Genomic DNA, 19,444 nt, shown 5'->3' with positions numbered 1-19,444 from the left:
CTGTTGCTGCAGGATTATTTCCTTCTGTAGCAAACTGGCTCAAATTAAGATCCTCCGTCAGTACAGACACACGGCTGTGTTCAAGTTGCAAGTTTTAATGTCACGTGCACATGTACAGTGAAATGCCTTTCTTGCAAACTCTAAACCCAACAATGCAGTAATCAATATCAATGAAGTACTAAAAATCACATAAATTAGAAAAACACACAATAAATAAAAATAAGAAATAAGAAGAACACAAGAAAGTAAGAAGCTATATACAGGGTCTACTCCAGTACCATATTTACAATGTGCAGGGTATACTGGAGGAATAGAGGTAGATATGAATAGGGGTAAGGTGACTAGGCATCAAGATATATGATGGACAGAGTAGCAGAAGTTTATATGATGCTTGTACATGAGTGTGTGTGTAGATTCAATATAAATATGTCTGCATGTTATGTTTGTTGTAGTGTCAGTATGCGTGAGTGTGTAGAGTCCTGTGAGTGTGCATAGAGACAGCGCCAAATATAAAATACAAGGGTCAATTCAGATAGTTTGATTAGCCATTTTGTTAGCTGTTATGACTTAGGGATAGAAGCTGATCAGGGACCTGTTGGTGTGGCTGGAGCATTTAACGCATACCAAGCATGCAGCCAGTCAAGATGCTCACAATAGTGAATGCAGCTGTATAACTTTTTGAGGATTTGAGGGCCCATGCCAAACCTTTATAACCTCCTGAGGGTGAAGAAACCATTTTAAGTCCTTAGTGATGCGGACACTGAGCAACTTGACACTCTCAACCCCCTCAATTGCAACCCCGTCATTTTGTTTCCTGCATTTCACGATCAGCTCCTTGGTCTTACTGACGTTGAGGGAAAAGTTGTTGACCCGGCACCACACTGCCAGGTCACTGACCTCCTCCCTGTAGTAATGACACCGGAGGGGATGGCTGGCGCTTTACGGGCTCCTAACCAACTGTGCAATTATTGTTATTTTTTTTGCATTGTTTATAACTTATGTTGTACATAATGTTGCTGCTACATAATGTTGTTGCTACTGATTACCAACAATGACGAGACAGCCTACAGGGAGGAGGTGAGGGCCCTGGGAGTGTGGTGCCATGAAAATAACCTCTCAAACAATGTCAACAAAACAAAGGAGCTGATTGTGGACTTCAGGAAACAGCAGAGGGAGCAACCCCCTATCCACATCGACGGGACCGCAGTGGAGAAGGTGGAAAGCTTAAAGTTCCTCGGCGTACACATCACTGACAAACTGAAATTATTCACCCATACAGACAGTGTGTGGTGAAGAAGGCGCAACCTCAGGACCCTGAAGAAATTCGGTTTGGCTCCTAAAACCCTCACAAAGTTTTACAGATGCACAATTGAGAGCATCCGGTCGGGCTATATCACCACCTGGTACCACAACTGCACTGCCTGCAACCGCAGGGCTTTCCAGAGGGTGGTGCAGTCTGCCTTAAGCATCACTGGGGGCAAACTACCTGCCCTCCAGGACACCTACAGCACCCAATGTCACAGGGCGGCCAAAAAGATCATCAAGGACAACAACCATCCAAGCCAGTACCTGTTCACTGCTATCATCCAGAAGGCGAGGTCTGTACAGGTGCATCAAAAATGGGACCGAGAAACTGAAAAACAGCTTCTATCTCAAGGCCATCTGACTGTTAAATAGCCATCACTAGAACCTTAGAGGCTGCTGTCCTAGATAGACTTGAAATGACTGGCCACTTTATTAATGGAACACTAGTCACTTTAATAATGTTTACATATTTTGCATTATTCATCTCATATTTACAGTTGAAGTCGGAAGTTTACATACACTTAGGTTGGAGGCATTAAAACTCGTTTTCAACCACTCCACACATTTCTTGTTAACAAACTATTGTTTTGGCAAGTCAGTTAGGGCATCTACTTTGTGCATGGCACAAGTAATTTTTCCAACAATTGTTTACAGACAGATTATTTCACTTATAATTTACTGTATCACAATTTCAGTGGGTCAGAAGTGTACATACACTAAGTTGACTGTGCCTTTAAACAACTTTAGAAGCTTCTGATAGGCTAATTGACATCATTTGAGTCAATTGGAGGTATACCTGTGGATGTATTTCAATGCCTACCTTTAAACTCAGTGCCTCTTTGCTGGACATCAAGGAAAAATCAGAAGAAATCAGCCCAAACAATTATAGGCCTCCAAGAGTCTGGTTTATCCTTGGGAGTAATTTCCAAATGCCTGAAGGTACCACGTTCATCTGTAGAAACAATAGTACGCAAGTATAAACACCATGGGACCACGCAGCCGTCATACCGCTCAGGAAGGAGACGTGTTCTGTTTCCTAGAGATGAACGTACTTTGGTGCAAAAAGTGCAAATCAATCCCAGAACAACAGCAAAGGACCTTGTGAAGATGCTGGAGGAAACGGGTACAAAAGTATCTATATCCACAGTAAAATTAGTCCTATATCGACATAACCTGAAAGGCCGCTCAGCAAGGAAGAAGCCACTGCTCCAGAACCGCCATAAAAAAGCCAGACTAAGGTTTGCAACTGCACATGGGGACAAAGATCGTACTTTTTGGAGAAATGTCCTCTGGTCTGATGAAACGAAAATAGAACTGTTTGGCCATAATGACCATCGTTATGTTTGGAGGAAAAAGGGGGAGGCTTGCAAGCCAAAGAAGACCATCCCAACCGTGAAGCACGGGGGTGGCAGCATCATGTTGTGGGGGTGCTTTGTTGCAGGAGGGACTGGTGCACTTCACAAAATAGATGGCATCATGAGGAATGAAAATTATGTGGATATATTGAAGCAGCATCTCAAGACATCAGTCAGGATGTTAAAAGCTTGGTTGCAAATGGGTCTTCCAAATGGACAATGACCTCAAGCATACTTCCAAAGTTGTGGCAAAATGGCTTAAGTACAACAAAGTCAAGGTATTAGAGTGGCCATCACAAAGCCCTGACCTCAGTCCTATAGAAAATTTGTGGGCAGAACTGAAAAAGCGTTTGCGAGCAAGGAGGCCTACAAACCTGACTGTTACACCAGCTCTGTCAGGAGGAATGGGCCAAATTTCACCCAACTTATTGTGGGAAGCTTGTGGAAGGCTACCTGAAACGTTTGACCAAAGTTAAACAATTTAAAGGCAATGCTACCAAATACTAATTGAGTGTATGTAAACTTTTGACCCACTGGGAATGTGATGAAAGAAATATAAGCTGAAATAAATCATTCTCTCTACTATTATTCTGACATTTCACATTCTTTAAATAAAGTGGTGATCCTTACTGACCTAAGACAGGGAATTTTTACTAGGATTCAATGTCAGGAGTTTAAATGTGTTTGGCTAAGGTGTATGTAAACTTCCGACTTCAACAGTATATACCATATTCTATTCTACTGTATTTTAGTCTATGCCGCTCCGACATCGCTCGTACAAATATTTATATATTCTTAATTCCATTCCTTTACTTTAGATTTGTGTGCATTGTGTGTATTGTTATGAAATTGATAGATTTTACTTGTTAGATATTACTGCACTGATGGAGCTAGAAACTCAAGCATTTCGCTACACCCGCAATAACATTTGATAAACATGTGTATGTTACTAATTACATTTGATTTCATTTGCTACCGTCTCGTATGACCGAAAATACCTTCTGGACATCAGAACAGAGATTACACACCTCGAACTGCACAAAGATGTTTTCTTTAACAAGTCTGACGCAAAGAACATACTGCTTTCTTGAGACCAGGCCCAAATGCCCATCATTTGGACGGAGAAAAAGGGGGCGGAGGTTGGGGTGCCTTGTGAGAATTTGTAGGCGAGTGAGTAAACCTCCACCTGTCTCACCCTGATCTGTTTCACCTGTCCATGTGCTTGTCTCTACCCCCTCCAGGTGTCGCTTATTATCCCTGGTGTATTTATCCTTGTGTTTACTTTCTCTCTGTGCCAGTTCGTCTTGTTTGTCAAGTCAACCAGCGTTTTTGTGTCTCAGCTCCTGCTTTTTTTCTCTCTCTTTTCTCGCCCTCCTGGTTTTGACCCTTGCCTGTCCTGACTCTGAGCCCGCCTACCTGACCACTCTGCCTGCCCCTGACCTCGAGTCTGCCTATTGTCTTGTACCATTTGGACGCTGACCTGGTTACTGAACCCCTGCCTGCCCTGACCTCGAGCCTGCCTATCATCTTGTACCGTTTGGACTCTGACCTGGTTTATGAACTCTCGCCTGTACCCAACCTGCCTTTTGCCTACCCGTTTTGCTATAATAAATATCGGAGCTCAACCAGCTGCCTCCTGTGTTTGCGTTTGGGTCTCGCCTTGTGCCCTTATACCACTACCATCCTTACTATTGGCCAATGTGCAATCATTAGAAAATATACTGGATGATCTACAATTAAGACATAAAAAACTGTAATATCTTATGTTTCACAGAGTCGTGGCTGAATGACGACATGTATAAATAGAGCTGGTTGGGTTTTCCATGCATTGGCAGAACAGAGCACCTATGTCTGGTAAGATAAGGTGCGGGGGAATGTGTCTATTTGTCAATAACAGCTGGTCCACGATGTCTAATATTAAAAAAGTCTTGAAGTATTGCTCGCCTGAGGTAGATTACCTCATGATAAGCTGTAGACCACACTATCTACCAAGAGAGTTCTCATCTATATTATTCTTAGCCATCTATTTACCATCACAAACCGATGCTGGCACTAAGACTGCACTCAACGAGCTGTATAAGGCCATAAGCAAACAAGAAAATGCTCATCCAGAAGCGGCGCTCCTAGGGGCCGGGGACTTTAATGCAGGCAAACTTAAATCCGTTTTACCTCATTTCTACCAGCATGTCACATCTGCAACCAGAGGAAAAAAACTCTAGACCCCCTTTACTCCACACACAGAGATGCATATAATGTTCTCCCAGCCGCGAGATGCCCAGTGACGTGAGCCGCGAGCTGCCCAGTGACGAGAGCCTACCAGAAGCTAAATGCCTTTTATGCTCTCTTCGAGCAAGCAACACTGAAGCATGCATGAGAGCACCAGCTGTTCTGGATGACTGTGTGATCACGCTCTCTGTAGTGATGTGGGCAAGACCTTTAAACAGGTAAACATTCACAAAGCCGCGGGCCAGACGGATTACCAGGACGTGTGCTCAAAGCATGCACAGACCAACTGGCAAGTGTCTTCACTGACATTTTCAACTTATCCCTGACTGAGTCTGTAATACCTACATGTTTCAAGCAGACCACCATTGTCCCTGTGCCCAAGGTAACCTGCCTAAATTATTACCTCCCCGTAGCACTCACATCGGTAGCCATGAAGTGCTTTGAAAGGCTGGTCATGGCTCAGATGAACACCATCATCCCGGAAATCTTAGACCCACTCCAATTCACATACCGCGCCAACGAAATCCACAGATGACACAATCTCAATCGCACTCCACACTTCCCTTTCCCACCTGCACAAAAGGAACACATATGTGAGAATGCTATTCATTGACTACAGCTCAGCGTTTAACACCATAGTGCCCACAAAGCTCATCACTAAGCTAAGGACCCTGGGACTAAACACCTCCCTCTGCAACTGGATCCTAGAACTTTATGATGGTGTCGTGTGTGGCCACACAGTCGTGGATTAACAGGGAGAACAGGGTGGGACTAAGCACAGACCCCTGTGGGCCCCCCGTGTTGAGGGTCAGCGTGGCAGATGTGTTGCTGCCTACCCTTACCACCTGGGGGCAGCCTGTCAGGAAGTCCAGGATCCAGTTTGCAGAGGGAGGTGTTCAGTCCCAGGGTCCTAGGTTTGGTGACAAGTTTAGAGGGGACAATGGTGAGCTGTAGTCAATGAACAGCGTTCTCACATAGGTATTCCTCTTATCTAGGTGGATGAGGGCAGTGTGGAGTGCAATTGAGATTGCGTCATCTATAGATTTGTTTGTGCGGTATGCAAATTTGAGTGGATCTAGGGTGTCTGGGATGATGGAGTTGATATGTCATAACCAGCCTTGCAAAGCACTTCATGATTACAGATGTGAGTACTACAAGGCGGTAGTCATTGTGGCATGAAGCCTTAGAGTTCTTGGGAACAGAATTGATGATGATCAGTTTAAGACGTGTGGGGATTACAGACTACAGAATATGCCTGCCAGCTGTTCTGCGCATACTCTTAATTAAGAACTGCCCTCGAATACCATCCGGCCCCAAGGCCTTGCGAGTGTTGACCTGATTAAAAACCTTACTCACGTCGGCCTCGGAGAGCGAGATCACCCAGTCCTCTGGGTCGGTGGCGGCCCTCAAGCACAGTATGGTGTTGTTATTGTCGAAGTGTGCATAAAATGCATTGAGTTTGCCTGGTAGAAAAGCATTGTTGGGCAGATCACGTCTGGGTCTTCCTTTGTAATTTGTAATGGACTGCTGCCCTTGCCACATGCGGCGGGAGTCGCAGCCTTTGTAATATGATTCCACCTTATTCCAATATTGTCCTTTTGCTCATTTGATTACTCTGCGGAGGTCATACCAGGACTTCTTGTACTTATTCCTGTCCTCAGCCGTAGCCTCAGGGTTGTCCGCGATAGCCCTGTGTGTGGTAGCGCTGTCTTTTAGCTTAGCGCCAACTTCAGTGTTAATCCAAGGCTTTTGATTGGGGAAGCAGTGACCCTTCACCGTGACAATGAAGCCAGTGACGAAGGTGGTGAGCTCGTCGATGTCATTGCCGGAGTCTTGGAACATATTCTAATCAGCGCCAGCAAAGCTGTCCTGTAGTATAATCTCTGATTCTGATGATCATTTCTCAACAAGTCAAGGGTACTTCCTGTTTGAGCTTCTGCCTGTAAACAGGAACCAGGAGTACGGAGTCATGATCTGATTTGTCGAATAGGGGACGAGGGAGGGCCTTGTATGCTTGCTTGTGGGTAGAGTAACAGTGGTCTAGGACTTTATCGACGCTAGTAGCGAAAGAGATTTGTTGATGGAAGTTTGGCATCATGTGTCAATGACGCGGAATTAAAATCACTGGCAACAAAAAAAGCAGCCTTCGGGTGCAAGTTTTCCTGCTTTTTAATAGCCTCGTACAGTTCGTTAAGGTTCAGCTTTTTATATTTCTTGGCCTGTCGTGTAATGTACACAACAGTCACGATAACAAATGAAAACTCCCACAGGAAGTAGAGGGGTCGGCATTTGACCATCAGGTATTCCAAGACGGAGAACAATGGGTCGAGACTTCCACTGCGCTCGAGTCAGTCACCATTTTGTTGTTGATGAAAAGGCAAACCCCTCCCCCTTTCTAACTCCACTGTCCAGTCCGCTCAGTGAATGGAGAATCCATTGAGTTGGATAGCCATGTTGTACGAAAGCCATGTTTCAGAAAAGCAGAGAATATTGCAGTTACAAGAGTGCCGTCGGTAGCAAAAAAAAATTTTTATTTTTATTTCACCTTTATTTAACCAGGTAGGCTAGTTGAGAACAAGTTCTCATTTGCAACTGCGACCTGGCCAAGATAAAGCATAGCAGTGTGAACAGACAACAACACAGAGTTACACATGGAGTAAACAATAAACAAGTCAATAACATGGTAGAAAAAAGGGAATCTATATACAATGTGTGCAAAAGGCATGAGGTAGGCAATAAATCGAGTAATTACAATTTAGCAGATTAACACTGGAGTGATAAATCATCAGATGATCATGTGCAAGAAGAGATACTGGTGTGCAAAAGAGCAGAAAAGTAAATAAATAAAAGCAGTATGGGGGGTGAGGTAGGTAAATTGGGTGGGTAGTTTACAGATGGACTATGTACAGCTGCAGCGATCGGTTAGCTGCTCGGATAGCAGATTTTTAAAGTTGTTGAGGGAGATAAAAGTCTCCAACTTCAGAGATTTTTGCAATTCGTTCCAGTCGCAGGCAGCAGAGAACTGGAAGGAAAGGCGTCCAAATGAGGTTTTGGCTTTAGGGATGATCAGTGAGATACACCTGCTGGAGCGCGTGCTACGGGTGGGTGTAGCCATCGTGACCAGTGAACTGAGATAAGGCGGCACTTTACCTAGCATAGCCTTGTAGATGACCTGGAGCCAGTGGGTCTGACGACGAACATGTAGCGAGGGCCAGCCGACTAGGGCATACAGGTCGCAGTGGTGGGTCGTATAAGGTGCTTTAGTAACAAAACGGATGGCACTGTGATAGACTGCATCCAGTTTGCTGAGTAGAGTATTGGAAGCTATTTTGTAGATGACATCGCCGAAGTCGAGGATCGGTAGGATAGTCAGTTTTACTAGGGTAAGTTTGGCGGCGTGAGTGAAGGAGGCTTTGTTGCGGAATAGAAAGCCGACTCTAGATTTGATTTTGGATTGGAGATGTTTGATATGAGTCTGGAAGGAGAGTTTGCAGTCTAGCAAGACACCTAGGTACTTATAGATGTCCACATATTCTAGGTCGGAACCGTCCAGGGTGGTGATGCTAGTCGGGCGTGCGGGTGCAGGCAGCGAACGGTTGAAAAGCATGCATTTGGTTTTACTAGCGTTTAAGAGCAGTTGGAGGCCACGGAAGGAGTGTTGTATGGCATTGAAGCTCGTTTGGAGGTTAGATAGCACAGTGTCCAAGGAAGGGCCGGAAGTGTACAGAATGGTGTCGTCTGCATAGAGGTGGATCAGGGAATCGCCCGCAGCAAGAGCAACATCATTGATGTATACAGAGAAAAGAGTCGGCCCGAGAATTGAACCCTGTGGTACCCCCATAGAGACTGCCAGAGGACCGGACAACATGCCCTCCGATTTGACACACTGAACTCTGTCTGCAAAGTAGTTGGTGAACCAGGCGAGGCAGTCATTAGAAAAACCGAGGCTACTGAGTCTGCCGATAAGAATATGGTGATTGACAGAGTCGCTTTCGGCCAGGTCGATGAAGACGGCTGCACAGTAATGTCTTTTATCGATGGCGGTTATGACATCGTTTAGTACCTTGAGCGTGGCTGAGGTGCACCCGTGACCGTGTCGGAAACCGGATTGCACAGCGGAGAAGGTACGGTGGGATTCGAGATGGTCAGTGATCTGTTTGTTGACTTGGCTTTCGAAGACCTTAGATAGGCAGGGCAGGATGGATATAGGTCTGTAACAGTTTGGGTCCAGGGTGTCTCCCCCTTTGAAGAGGGGGATGACCGCGGCAGCTTTCCAATCCTTGGGGATCTCAGATGATACGAAGGAGAGGTTGAACAGGCTGGTAATAGGGGGTGCGACAATGGCGGCGGACAGTTTCAGAAATAGGGGGTCCAGATTGGAGCCAACCTTGGGCCAAGGTTGGAGTCGCCAGGAGGAAGGCATGGCCAGCCATTGAGAAATGTTTGTTGAAGTTTTCGATTATCATGGACTTATCAGTGGTGACCGTGTTACCTAGCCTCAGTGAAGTGGGCAGCTGGGAGGAGGTGCTCTTGTTTTCCATGGACTTTACAGTATCCCAGAACTTTTTGGAGTTAGAGCTACAGGATGCAAATTTCTGCTTGAAAAAGCTGGCCTTTGCTTTCCTGACTGACTGCGTGTATTGGTTCCTGACTTCCCTGAACAGTTGCATATCGCGGGGGCTCTTCGATGCTTTTGCAGTTCGCCACAGGATGTTTTTGTGCTGGTCGAGGGCAGTCAGGTCTGGAGTGAACCAAGGGCTATATCTGTTCTTGGTTCTGCATTTTTTGAACGGAGCATGCTTGTCTAATATGGTGAGGAAGTAACTTTTAAAGAATGACCAGGCATCCTCAACTGACGGGATGAGGTCAATATCCTTCCAGGGTACCCGGGCCAGGTCGATTAGAAAGGCCTGCTCGCAGAAGTGTTTTAGGGAGCGTTTGACAGTGATGAGGGGTGGTTGTTTGGCCGCGGACCCGTGGCGGATACAGGCAATGAGGCAGTGATCGCTGAGATCTTGATTGAAGACAGCAGAGGTGTATTTGGAGGGCAAGTTGGTCAGGATAATGTCTATTAGGGTGCCCATGTTTACGGATTTAGGGTTGTACCTGGTGGGTTCCTTGATGATTTGTGTGAGATTGGGGCATCAAGCTTAGATTGTAGGACTGCCGGGGTGTTAAGCATATCCCAGTTTAGGTCACCTAACAGAACAAACTCTGAAGCTAGATGGGGAGCGATCAATTCACAGATGGTGTCCAGGGCACAGCTGGGAGCTGAGGGGGGTCGGTAGCAGGCGGCAACAGTGAGAGACTTATTTCTGGAGAGATTAATTTTTAAAATTAGAAGTTCGAACTGTTTGGGCATAGACCTGGAAAGTATGACAGAACTTTGCAGGCTATCTCTGCAGTAGATTGCAACTCCTCCCCCTTTGGCAGTTCTATCTTGACGGAAAGTGTTATAGTTGGGTATGGAAATCTCAGAATTTTTGGTGGCCTTCCTAAGCCAGGATTCGGACACGGCGAGGACATCAGGGTTGGCAGAGTGTGCTAAAGCGGTGAGTAAGGCAAACTTAGGGAGGAGGCTTCTGATGTTGACATGCATGAGGCCAAGGCTTTTTCGATCACAGAAGTCAACAAATGAGGGTGACTGGGGACATGCAGGGCCTGGGTTTACCTCCACATCACCCGAGGAACAGAGGAGTAGCAGGATGAGGGTGCGGCTAAAGGCTATCAAAACTGGTCGCCTAGAGCGTTGGGGACAAGGAATAAAAGGAGCAGATTTATGGGCGTGGTAGAATAGATTCTGGGCATAATGTGCAGACCAGGGTATGGTCGGGCACGGGTACAGCGGAGGCAAGCCCAGGCACTGGGTGATGATAAGAGAGGTTGTATCTCTGGACATGCTGGTCTCAATGGGTGAGGTCACCGCATGTGTGGGGGGTGGGGCAAAGGAGGTATCAGAGGTACGGAGAGTGGAACTACGGGGTCCATTGCAAACCAAAACAATGATAACTAGCCTGAACAACAGTATGCAAGGCATATTGATATTTGAGGGAGACATGCAGTAAGGCGTAAAGTGATTGCAGGTCTTGATTGGGAGAGCTAGCTAAAACAACAGGTGATATAACAGCAGCTAGTCAGCTAACACAGCAACAGTAGGTAAAAATGGCGACGGCTAGGCAGAGAGGGTCGGATTAACTACACACAGATCCTGAGTTAAAGCACAGAGCCGACAGATAAAACACAAATAAACGGAATGGAGTACCGTGAATTAATGGACAGTCAAGCAGGCATCAGCTATGTAGCCAAGTGATCATAGTGTCCAGGGGGCAGCCGTAGATGGGGCAGTGAGGCCTCCACTAAACTAGCCCGCGGCGTTTAAAGTTAGTAGCCCGGGGGGAGGTCTGTTCAGACGGAGGGGGTCTGCTCAGACGGAGGCCGGTTGAGGGCACAGCGGATGGGCTATTCGTCTGCAGACCAGACGTGGTCGTGTCGACAGAGAATCCAAGCCGGATGGCGATGGCGAAAGAGAGGTTGTCTGTTCAGATAGCAGCCGATATGCTCAAGACAGCTAACGATTAGCGTGCCGCAGTTAGCATATGGGCGTTCAGGTTACGTCGCGATGGAGGGGCCAGTTGAATAACTCCCTCGGGCGGATAACGTTGGTATCCCAGTCGTGAAGGCCCGGTGGGGCTCCGCATCGGCAGTAAACGGGTCCGGATAGGTGATTGTAGCCCAGGAGTGGCTGATGGAACTCTTCAGCTGGCTAGCTCCGGGATAATTGGTGTTTGCTCCGGAATTGATGTTAGCCAATAGTCACTCGGATAGCAGCTGGTTAGCTGCAAGATCCAGGTGTAAATGTCCAGAGCTTGCGGTAAAAATCCGGGGATATGGAGAGAAAAAAGGTCTGGTATGCTCTGGTCTGAGTCGCGTTGTACAAAACTGGCAATAGTTTTCCGAGCTAAAGGATAGCTGATGAGCGCTAGCTGTGGTTAGCTGAACTACTAACGTTAGCTTGTGAGCTGGCTAACTTCTGGCTAGCTTCTGTTGTTGATTTCGGATACGAGGTGAATAATACCTTTGAGGAAAAAAAAACAGATCCGCACCACATTTGGTGAGGTGGGTTGCAGGAGAGTGTTTTGAAGTTGAGTTTTTAAGAAGAAAAAAATATATATAAAAAGAAATGCGAAGAAAAATATATAAAATATATATACACGGGACAGGACGAGGACAAAGGACATCTGACTGCTACGCCATCTTGGATTTGAGTCCGCGATCAAAGGTCATCCAACTGTGACTGTACATTGGCCAATAGAATGGAGTGAATAGGTGGCCGGTTTTCCCTTCGCCTTAATCTTGCCAGGACTCTCCCTCTCTTACCTCTGTAATGCCAGTGTTTAATTTTGGATACCTCCGAAAATTGGGTCAGAATTACAGAAAGAGCCCAGAGCATATGAGTTGAAGTTGAAGCTGGAATTAAGGCAAGTAAATATGCCGATCTGATGTTCAGAAGTTCTTGACGGTTATAAGAAATGATAGTGGATACATTTTGTGAAAATAATATTATAAAAAAATTATTAAAAAATCGCAACTTTTCTTTTTTTAAATAACAAAGTTGGGTTGGAGCTCACAAAACGGCAGCCATACAGTACAGCGCCATATTTTGTGTGTTCCTCTCTGAAACCTCTCTGCCTGATGCTATCTGGCCTGAGAGGGAGAGTAACTGAGCAGCAGAACTTTCTGAAATATTTTTCAGAAAACTTTTCTCTACAGTTCCGACATGTAGAATTGTGTTGTAAAACACGTCTGAGTCAGTTACGCCTTAAGCACTGTAAAATTGCTCACAATTACTCACAGGAAACAGGAAACATTCCAGTTCAGGAGTGTGTGTGTGTGTATGTGAACTTCATCAGGATCGGTGTACCTTCCACGAGAATGTTGAGCTAACGTAGGCTAATGCGATTAGCTTGAGGTTATAAGAAACAAGAAAACAAGAAAATTTCCCAGGACATAGACATATCTGATATTGGCAGAAAGCTTAAATTCTTGTTAATCTAACTGCACTGTCCAATTTACAGTAGCTATTACAGTGAAATAATACCATGCTATTGTTTGAGGAGAGTGCACAATTTTGAACATAAAAAGTTATTAATAAACAAATTAGGCACATTTGGGCAGTCTTGATACAACATTTTGATCAGACATGCAATGGTTCATTTTGATCAATCTAAAACTTTGCACATATACTGCTGCCATCTAGTGGCCAAAATGTATATTGCACCTGGGCTGGAATAATACATTATGGCCTTTCTCTTGCATTTCAAAGATGATCTGTTCCCGCTCAGCCCAGTCAAAACTGTTCGCTGCTCTGGCACCCCAATGGTGGAACAAACTCCCTCACGACGCCAGGTCAGCGGAGTCAATCACCACCTTCCGGAGACACCTGAAACCCCACCTCTTTAAGGAATACCTAGGATAGGATAAAGTAATCCTTCTAACCCCCCCCCCCCCCCCCCCCCTTAAAAGAGTTAGATGCACTATTGTAAAGTGGTTGTTCCACTGGATATCATAAGGTGAATGCACCAATTTGTAAGTCGCTCTGGATAAGAGCGTCTGCTAAATGACTTAAATGTAATGTAAATGTAATGATGATACAAAAAGAATACAAAAGAACGGTTGGTTTTTTCTTTGTATTATCTTTTACCAGATCTAATGTGTTATATTCTCCTACATTCCTTTCACATTTCCACAAACTTCAAAGTGTTTCCTTTCAAATAGTACCAATAATATGCATATCCTTGCTTCAGGGCCTGAGCTACAGGAAGTTAGATTTGAGTATGTCATTTCAGGCGAAAATTTTAAAAAGGGGCAGATCCTTAATTAAGTTTGGTGCTTGTAGAGATGGCAAACACATCTTGTCTGACTCATGACAGAAACAGGGTGATAAGCGATGGTTCACTGTGTTCTCTTTCCATCCCTTCCCCTTTTCATGTATCTTTTTACAGCCCTTCTCTCCTTACCGTACTCTCTACCTCCCTCTTCCCCATCCCCCTCTCTCTCGCCATCCTCTTGTCATTTCCCTCTGTTGCAGTGAGGCCAAAGCCGCACATACAGATAGGAAAACTAACATTTTCTTTGCATTTAGAAACCACACAGCTAGCAATCTGTCAACAACATGTTCTCGGTTAAGACTGTTGACATCTAGACCCTTTGTTTTCTCCCTAAAGTTTATTATCAACCAATCATCATGAAGACCAATTTGTTAAAAAGCATGTTGACATATACAATTGTCTTGTGACTGAGAGTATTTACTTTAATTGTGCTGATAAAAAGTTTTAACGTTTTACGTGTTCGTTTCATAGTGGAAAAGTGGAAAGGCTCCCTGCTCTATGGAGTTGTGAGTAACGGTGTGGTGTGTGGCTGATGATGGGTTTTCAGTAACTACGTGGTGTATGTGCGTGTTTGCGTGCATCTGCATGTGTGTATGTGTGGCTAACACTACAGTAATTCAGTGATGAGGGAGAGCTTTATTGTGATATGCACTTAGAGGTCTAAAAGTGTTTTCTTGGCAGAACCAACTTCAGTCTGTAATGACATGCACTGAGAGTCAGGAAGTAAGTTCAGGGGGTGAGTGTTTTAATAAATAAACACAACATAATACAAAACAAGAAGCATTAACAGCACACAGACATGAAACAGAAACAATGACACCTGGGGAAGGAACCAAAGGGAGTGACATATATAGGGAAGGTAATCAGGGAAGGGATGGAGTCCAGGTGAGTCTGACGACACGCAGGTGCGCGTAACGATGGTGACAGGTGTGCGCCATAATGAGCAGCCTGGTGACCTCGAGGCCGGAGAGGGAGCATATGTGACAGAGGTCTCATGACCTGGACGAAGTCCACCCGTGATATAATATGCTGTTTAGATAAAATATTGCATTATTTGGCAATCTGATTAAATATTATTTAAAAATTTAAGATTTTTGTTGATTTCCTGCATACCCAGGCCCTTGAATATAAGAAGATTAAAATATACATTTGTTCAAAATACAGAAAATGTGAAAGACAATTTATGACTGTGCCCAGTTGTAACAATGAAACTTACGTTTCATATGCACAGTATTGCATTCTCCACTGCATGGAGCAAAGCCATAAGCCTACTAGTTCTTTCCAAAGCCATTCAGGACTGTTAGAATTAGGTATCATAAAAAAGACTGAATTGGCAGAATCTGGAACCACTGAGAGATATTTTATTTGGTTGTGCTGCATGGAGATCAAATTATGAATAAAAATTACAAGATGTATTAGTTTTGTGATAAAATGGCGTGATTCATGGTGCCACAGTGATCGTTGGTAGCTTCCTTGTTTTTACCTTCAGACATCCATGTATCTTCATGGAAGATCGTTCCCCTTCTTTAAGCTTGAGTTTTCACTGACTTTGTAGTTTAATAACCCCCTTGGTTGACAGCACTTGAGGAGCATCAGGTGAGTAGACCAAGAGAGAACAGACATTTTACTGGGTGGTGTGTTTAGCTGGCCTGGCTGTGTGTGTGAGGATGTTGACATTTACATTTTAGACAGCTAGGTCATCATGGAACCATAACATAGCTGCAGGAGCTGGTCTACTGGGAGAAAACAAGATCTTCGCTGTTCATACAGTCCTGTGGCTGTCTGCTAGTCTGAGGGTAATTACATATAGGATCGCAATCACTAATACTTTTCATTACAAACGAAACCTTTTCTACAAACACATATCAAATGAAGCATTATCCACAGCTAATCAACCAGGAATAGTTAGACAGATGTCGACACCAGGGACGTCAACATAGCAGGTTTGGGTTTGGCCGGCTGGCTGCTTGGTCTGAAACCAAAACAAAGCAGCGACCATGTGTCATTACTGAACCACTGAACACTGTGGGAGAGGAGGAATGTGATCAGGCCTGCCCTTCAGGAAATAGGGGAGAGAAGAGAGGAAGAAAGAGAGGGCAAATGCATACCTGTGGAGAGATTTCTGCTGTCTGCTTCTCTCTCTTTCATGCTGTATTTAGTGGTCCCATAATCTGTTTCAACCTTGTGTTCTCTTTCTCAATTTTTCTGGATGAGGCTGGGGTGTAGTAATTGTGGTCACTTTCTCACTTACACTCATTCTCTCTCTCTCTCCATTTCTCTTTTCAGCAAGGGCAAAGAAAGCCGCAGAGAAGGAGGCCAAAGCCAAGAAGCAGAAAGCCAACAAGGCGCCCAAAGCCCCGAAACCCACTAAAAAACCCAAAGCCACCAAGGCACCCAAGAAGCCCAAGGCCACCAAGGCACCTAATTTCACAAAGCCCAAAGCTACCAAGGCCTCCAAGATAACAGCACGGAAGGAGGAGGGGGTGAAGCCGGTGACCAGAAGACCCAGTCTGGAAGAGGAGGAGGAGAAACTCCTGATTGAGCTGGGCTGGGACAGACGTACGTATATATACACTGTTCAAAAAAATAAAGGGAACACTAAAATAACACATCCTAGATCTGAATGAATTAAATATTCTTATTAAATACTTTTTTCTTTACATAGTTGAATGTGCTGACAACAAAATCACACAAAAATTATCAATGGAAATCAAATTTGTCAACCCATGGAGGTCTGGATTTGGAGTCACACTCAAAATGAAAGTGGAAAACCACACTACAGGCTGATCCAAATTTGATGTAATGTCCTTAAAACAAGTCAAAATGAGGCTCAGTAGTGTGTGGCCTCCACGTGCCTGTATGACCTCCCTACAACGCCTGGGCATGCTCCTGATGAGGTGGCGGATGGTCTCCTGAGGGATCTCCTCCCAGACCTGACTAAAGCATCCGCCAACTCCTGGACAGTCTGTGGTGCAACGTGGCGTTGGTGGATGGAGCGAGACATGATGTCCCAGATGTGCTCAATTGGATTCAGGTCTGGGGAACGGGCGGGCCAGTCCATAGCATCAATGCCTTCCTCTTGCAGGAACTGCTGACACACTCCAGCCACATGAGGTCTAGCATTGTCTTGCATTAGGAGGTACCCAGGGCCAACCGCACCAGCATATGGTCTCACAAGGGGTCTGAGGATCTCATCTCGGTACCTAATGGCAGTCAGGCTACCTCTCGCGAGCACATGGAGGGCTGTGCGGCCCCCCAAAGAAATGCCACCCCACACCATGACTGACCCACCGCCAAACTGGTCATGCTGGAGGATGTTGCAGGCAGCAGAATGTTCTCCACGGCGTCTCCAGACTCTGTCACGTCTGTCACATGTGCTCAGTGTGAACCTGCTTTCATCTGTGAAGAGCATAGGGCGCCAGTGGCGAATTTGCCAATCTTGGTGTTCTCTGGCAAATGCCAAATGTCCTGCACGGTGTTGGGCTGTAAGCACAAACCCCACCTGTGGACGTTGGGCCCTCATACCACCCTCATGGAGTCTGTTTCTGACCGTTTGAGCAGACACATGCACATTTGTGGCCTGCTGGAGGTCATTTTGCAGGGCTCTGGCAGTGCTCCACCTGCTTCTCCTTGCACAAAGGCGGAGGTAGCGATCCTGCTGCTGGGTTGTTGCCCTCCTACGGCCTCCTCCACGTCTCCTGATGTACTGGCCTGTCTCCTGGTAGCGCCTCCATGCTCTGGACACTACGCTGACAGACACAGCAAACCTTCTTGCCACAGCTCGCATTGATGTGCCGTCCTGGATGAGCTGCACTACCTGAGCCACTTGTGTGGGTTGTAGACTCCGTCTCATGCTACCACTAGAGTGAAAGCACCGCCAGCATTCAAAAGTGACCAAAACATCAGCCAGGAAGCATAGGAACTGAGAAGTGGTCTGTGGTCACCACCTGCAGAACCACTCCTTTATTGGGGGTGTCTTGCCAATTGCCTATAATTTCCACCTGTTGTCTATTCCATTTGCACAACAGCATGTGAAATTTATTGTCAATCAGTGTTGCTTCCTAAGTGGACAGTTTGATTTCACAGAAGTGTGATTGACTTGGAGTTACATTGTGTTGTTTAAGTGTTCCCTTTATTTTTTTGAGCAGTGTATATTAGGACATCTCTGTTCTAATCTGTTCCCTATGAGTTGCTTTTTTTCATGTCATACCTTTAAATACAAGCAGGCCACGTTCATTTAAGGGCGGCAGGTAGCCTAGTGGTTAGAGCATTGGACTAGTAACCGAAAGGTTGCTTGATCGAATCCCCAAACGACAGTAAAAATCTGTTGTTCTGCCCCTGAACAAGGCACTTAACCCACTGTTCCCTAGCCTTCATTGTAAATAAGAATTTCAGCAGGAAACCCTGCTGAAACCCTTATCTGACTTGCCTAGTTAAATAAATAAAAATTAATGGTACAGTATAATCTCATTAATTTGCAATGCGAGGCGACTGAGACAATATTTCGCTGTTGACTATGTGTTGTGGTTTGTATGTGTTGTTTCTGCCCAGTAGACAGCAGACCCTCGGGACCCACACCTCCCTCTGCTGGCTCCAAGACCCTGACAGAGCATGGTCAAGATTACTGGGACACCAAACGTACATGTATGTATGTCTGACATGACTCAACGATCTATCACTTTCAATCCAATCTTCTCTGATTTGAAGCATGAATTTAGCTTGGCAAAGATTATGATCATATGTCACCGATAAGCTATTACAACAAAAGCAAAACACTCATGTTGTCAAAGGCATTTCTAATGTTTGAGAAAGTTGAGAGGAAACACATTGATTTTCATGTACAGTACTGTAGTTGTTCAGCCCTCTAAGACATCTACATTTCTGTTACCATCTCTAACAGTGGACAGAGAGAGGACCACCACTGAGGTCATCATGTATGTACCAGGTAAATAGCCCATCACATAACAAATGAATTGGGCGGTACTCGAAACGACATTTTAATAATTCAACGTATTTACCATGCATTCAAATTTTCTTTCAGAGGAAACCACAGTGCCCTGGTACGAAGAGTATGATTATGCAGACTGTACGTACATTACACGTTATGTCTGTCTGTCTCGCTTTCCTGCAATTGTTTGGTCATGTATGATCACCTGTACAAGCAGCTTGTACTGTCTGCATTCGTTGTGTGATGGTGTTGGTAAGAGCACCCCTCTCTAACCCCCGTCTAACCTCTCTTAAACTCTCTTTCATCTCTCTCTAACCTCTGCTCTCTCTCTCTCCACAGTGGCAGCTAAAAAACTCGAGGAGGAGGCAGAGAAAGCTCACAAGGAGAAGGAGGAAAAAGGTCTGAATCACTTTTATCTATCTGACAGAGAGAAACCTGTAGCCCTGTCCCTTTAGGGCCCCTTATGTGTTAATTCATCACTTGCAGAGATGACTGGATTGTTTATGCAACAAGGACCATTATAGCCTGTAGATTGCAACATTGTCAGTGTTGGGGAGTGGAGGGAGAAAAGGACTGTGGCTGTGTGTGAGAGAGGGGGATGGATTGAGGAAGAGAGAGAGGGAACGGGGCGGGAGAAGGATAGGAAGAGAGTTTATCAAAACAGCTACCTCCATGTGTTGGGGCCCTGGGCATCAGTAAGATAGACGGGGGAGAAGGGGAAT

General features: G+C 45.3%; 1 protein-coding gene across 1 annotated transcript in view; it reads left to right on the top strand.

The window, feature by feature from the left end:
• LOC129818113 (inactive carboxypeptidase-like protein X2) overlaps positions 1–19,444 on the top strand; it is a 37,298-nt gene that overhangs the window by 1,709 nt on the left and 16,145 nt on the right. Inside the window, exons 2-6 of the mRNA XM_055873696.1 lie at positions 16,061–16,333; positions 18,329–18,418; positions 18,675–18,719; positions 18,816–18,860; positions 19,062–19,121. Coding sequence (XP_055729671.1) covers positions 16,061–16,333; positions 18,329–18,418; positions 18,675–18,719; positions 18,816–18,860; positions 19,062–19,121 — 513 coding nt within the window. The remainder of the gene's footprint in view (positions 1–16,060; positions 16,334–18,328; positions 18,419–18,674; positions 18,720–18,815; positions 18,861–19,061; positions 19,122–19,444) is intronic.

Source organism: Salvelinus fontinalis, chromosome 21, assembly GCF_029448725.1.
Source record: "Salvelinus fontinalis isolate EN_2023a chromosome 21, ASM2944872v1, whole genome shotgun sequence".
NCBI classification, from domain to species: Eukaryota; Metazoa; Chordata; class Actinopteri; order Salmoniformes; family Salmonidae; genus Salvelinus; species Salvelinus fontinalis.
The sequence above is the reverse complement of the archived record's forward strand: the minus strand, read 5'-3'. Positions and strand labels throughout refer to the sequence as shown.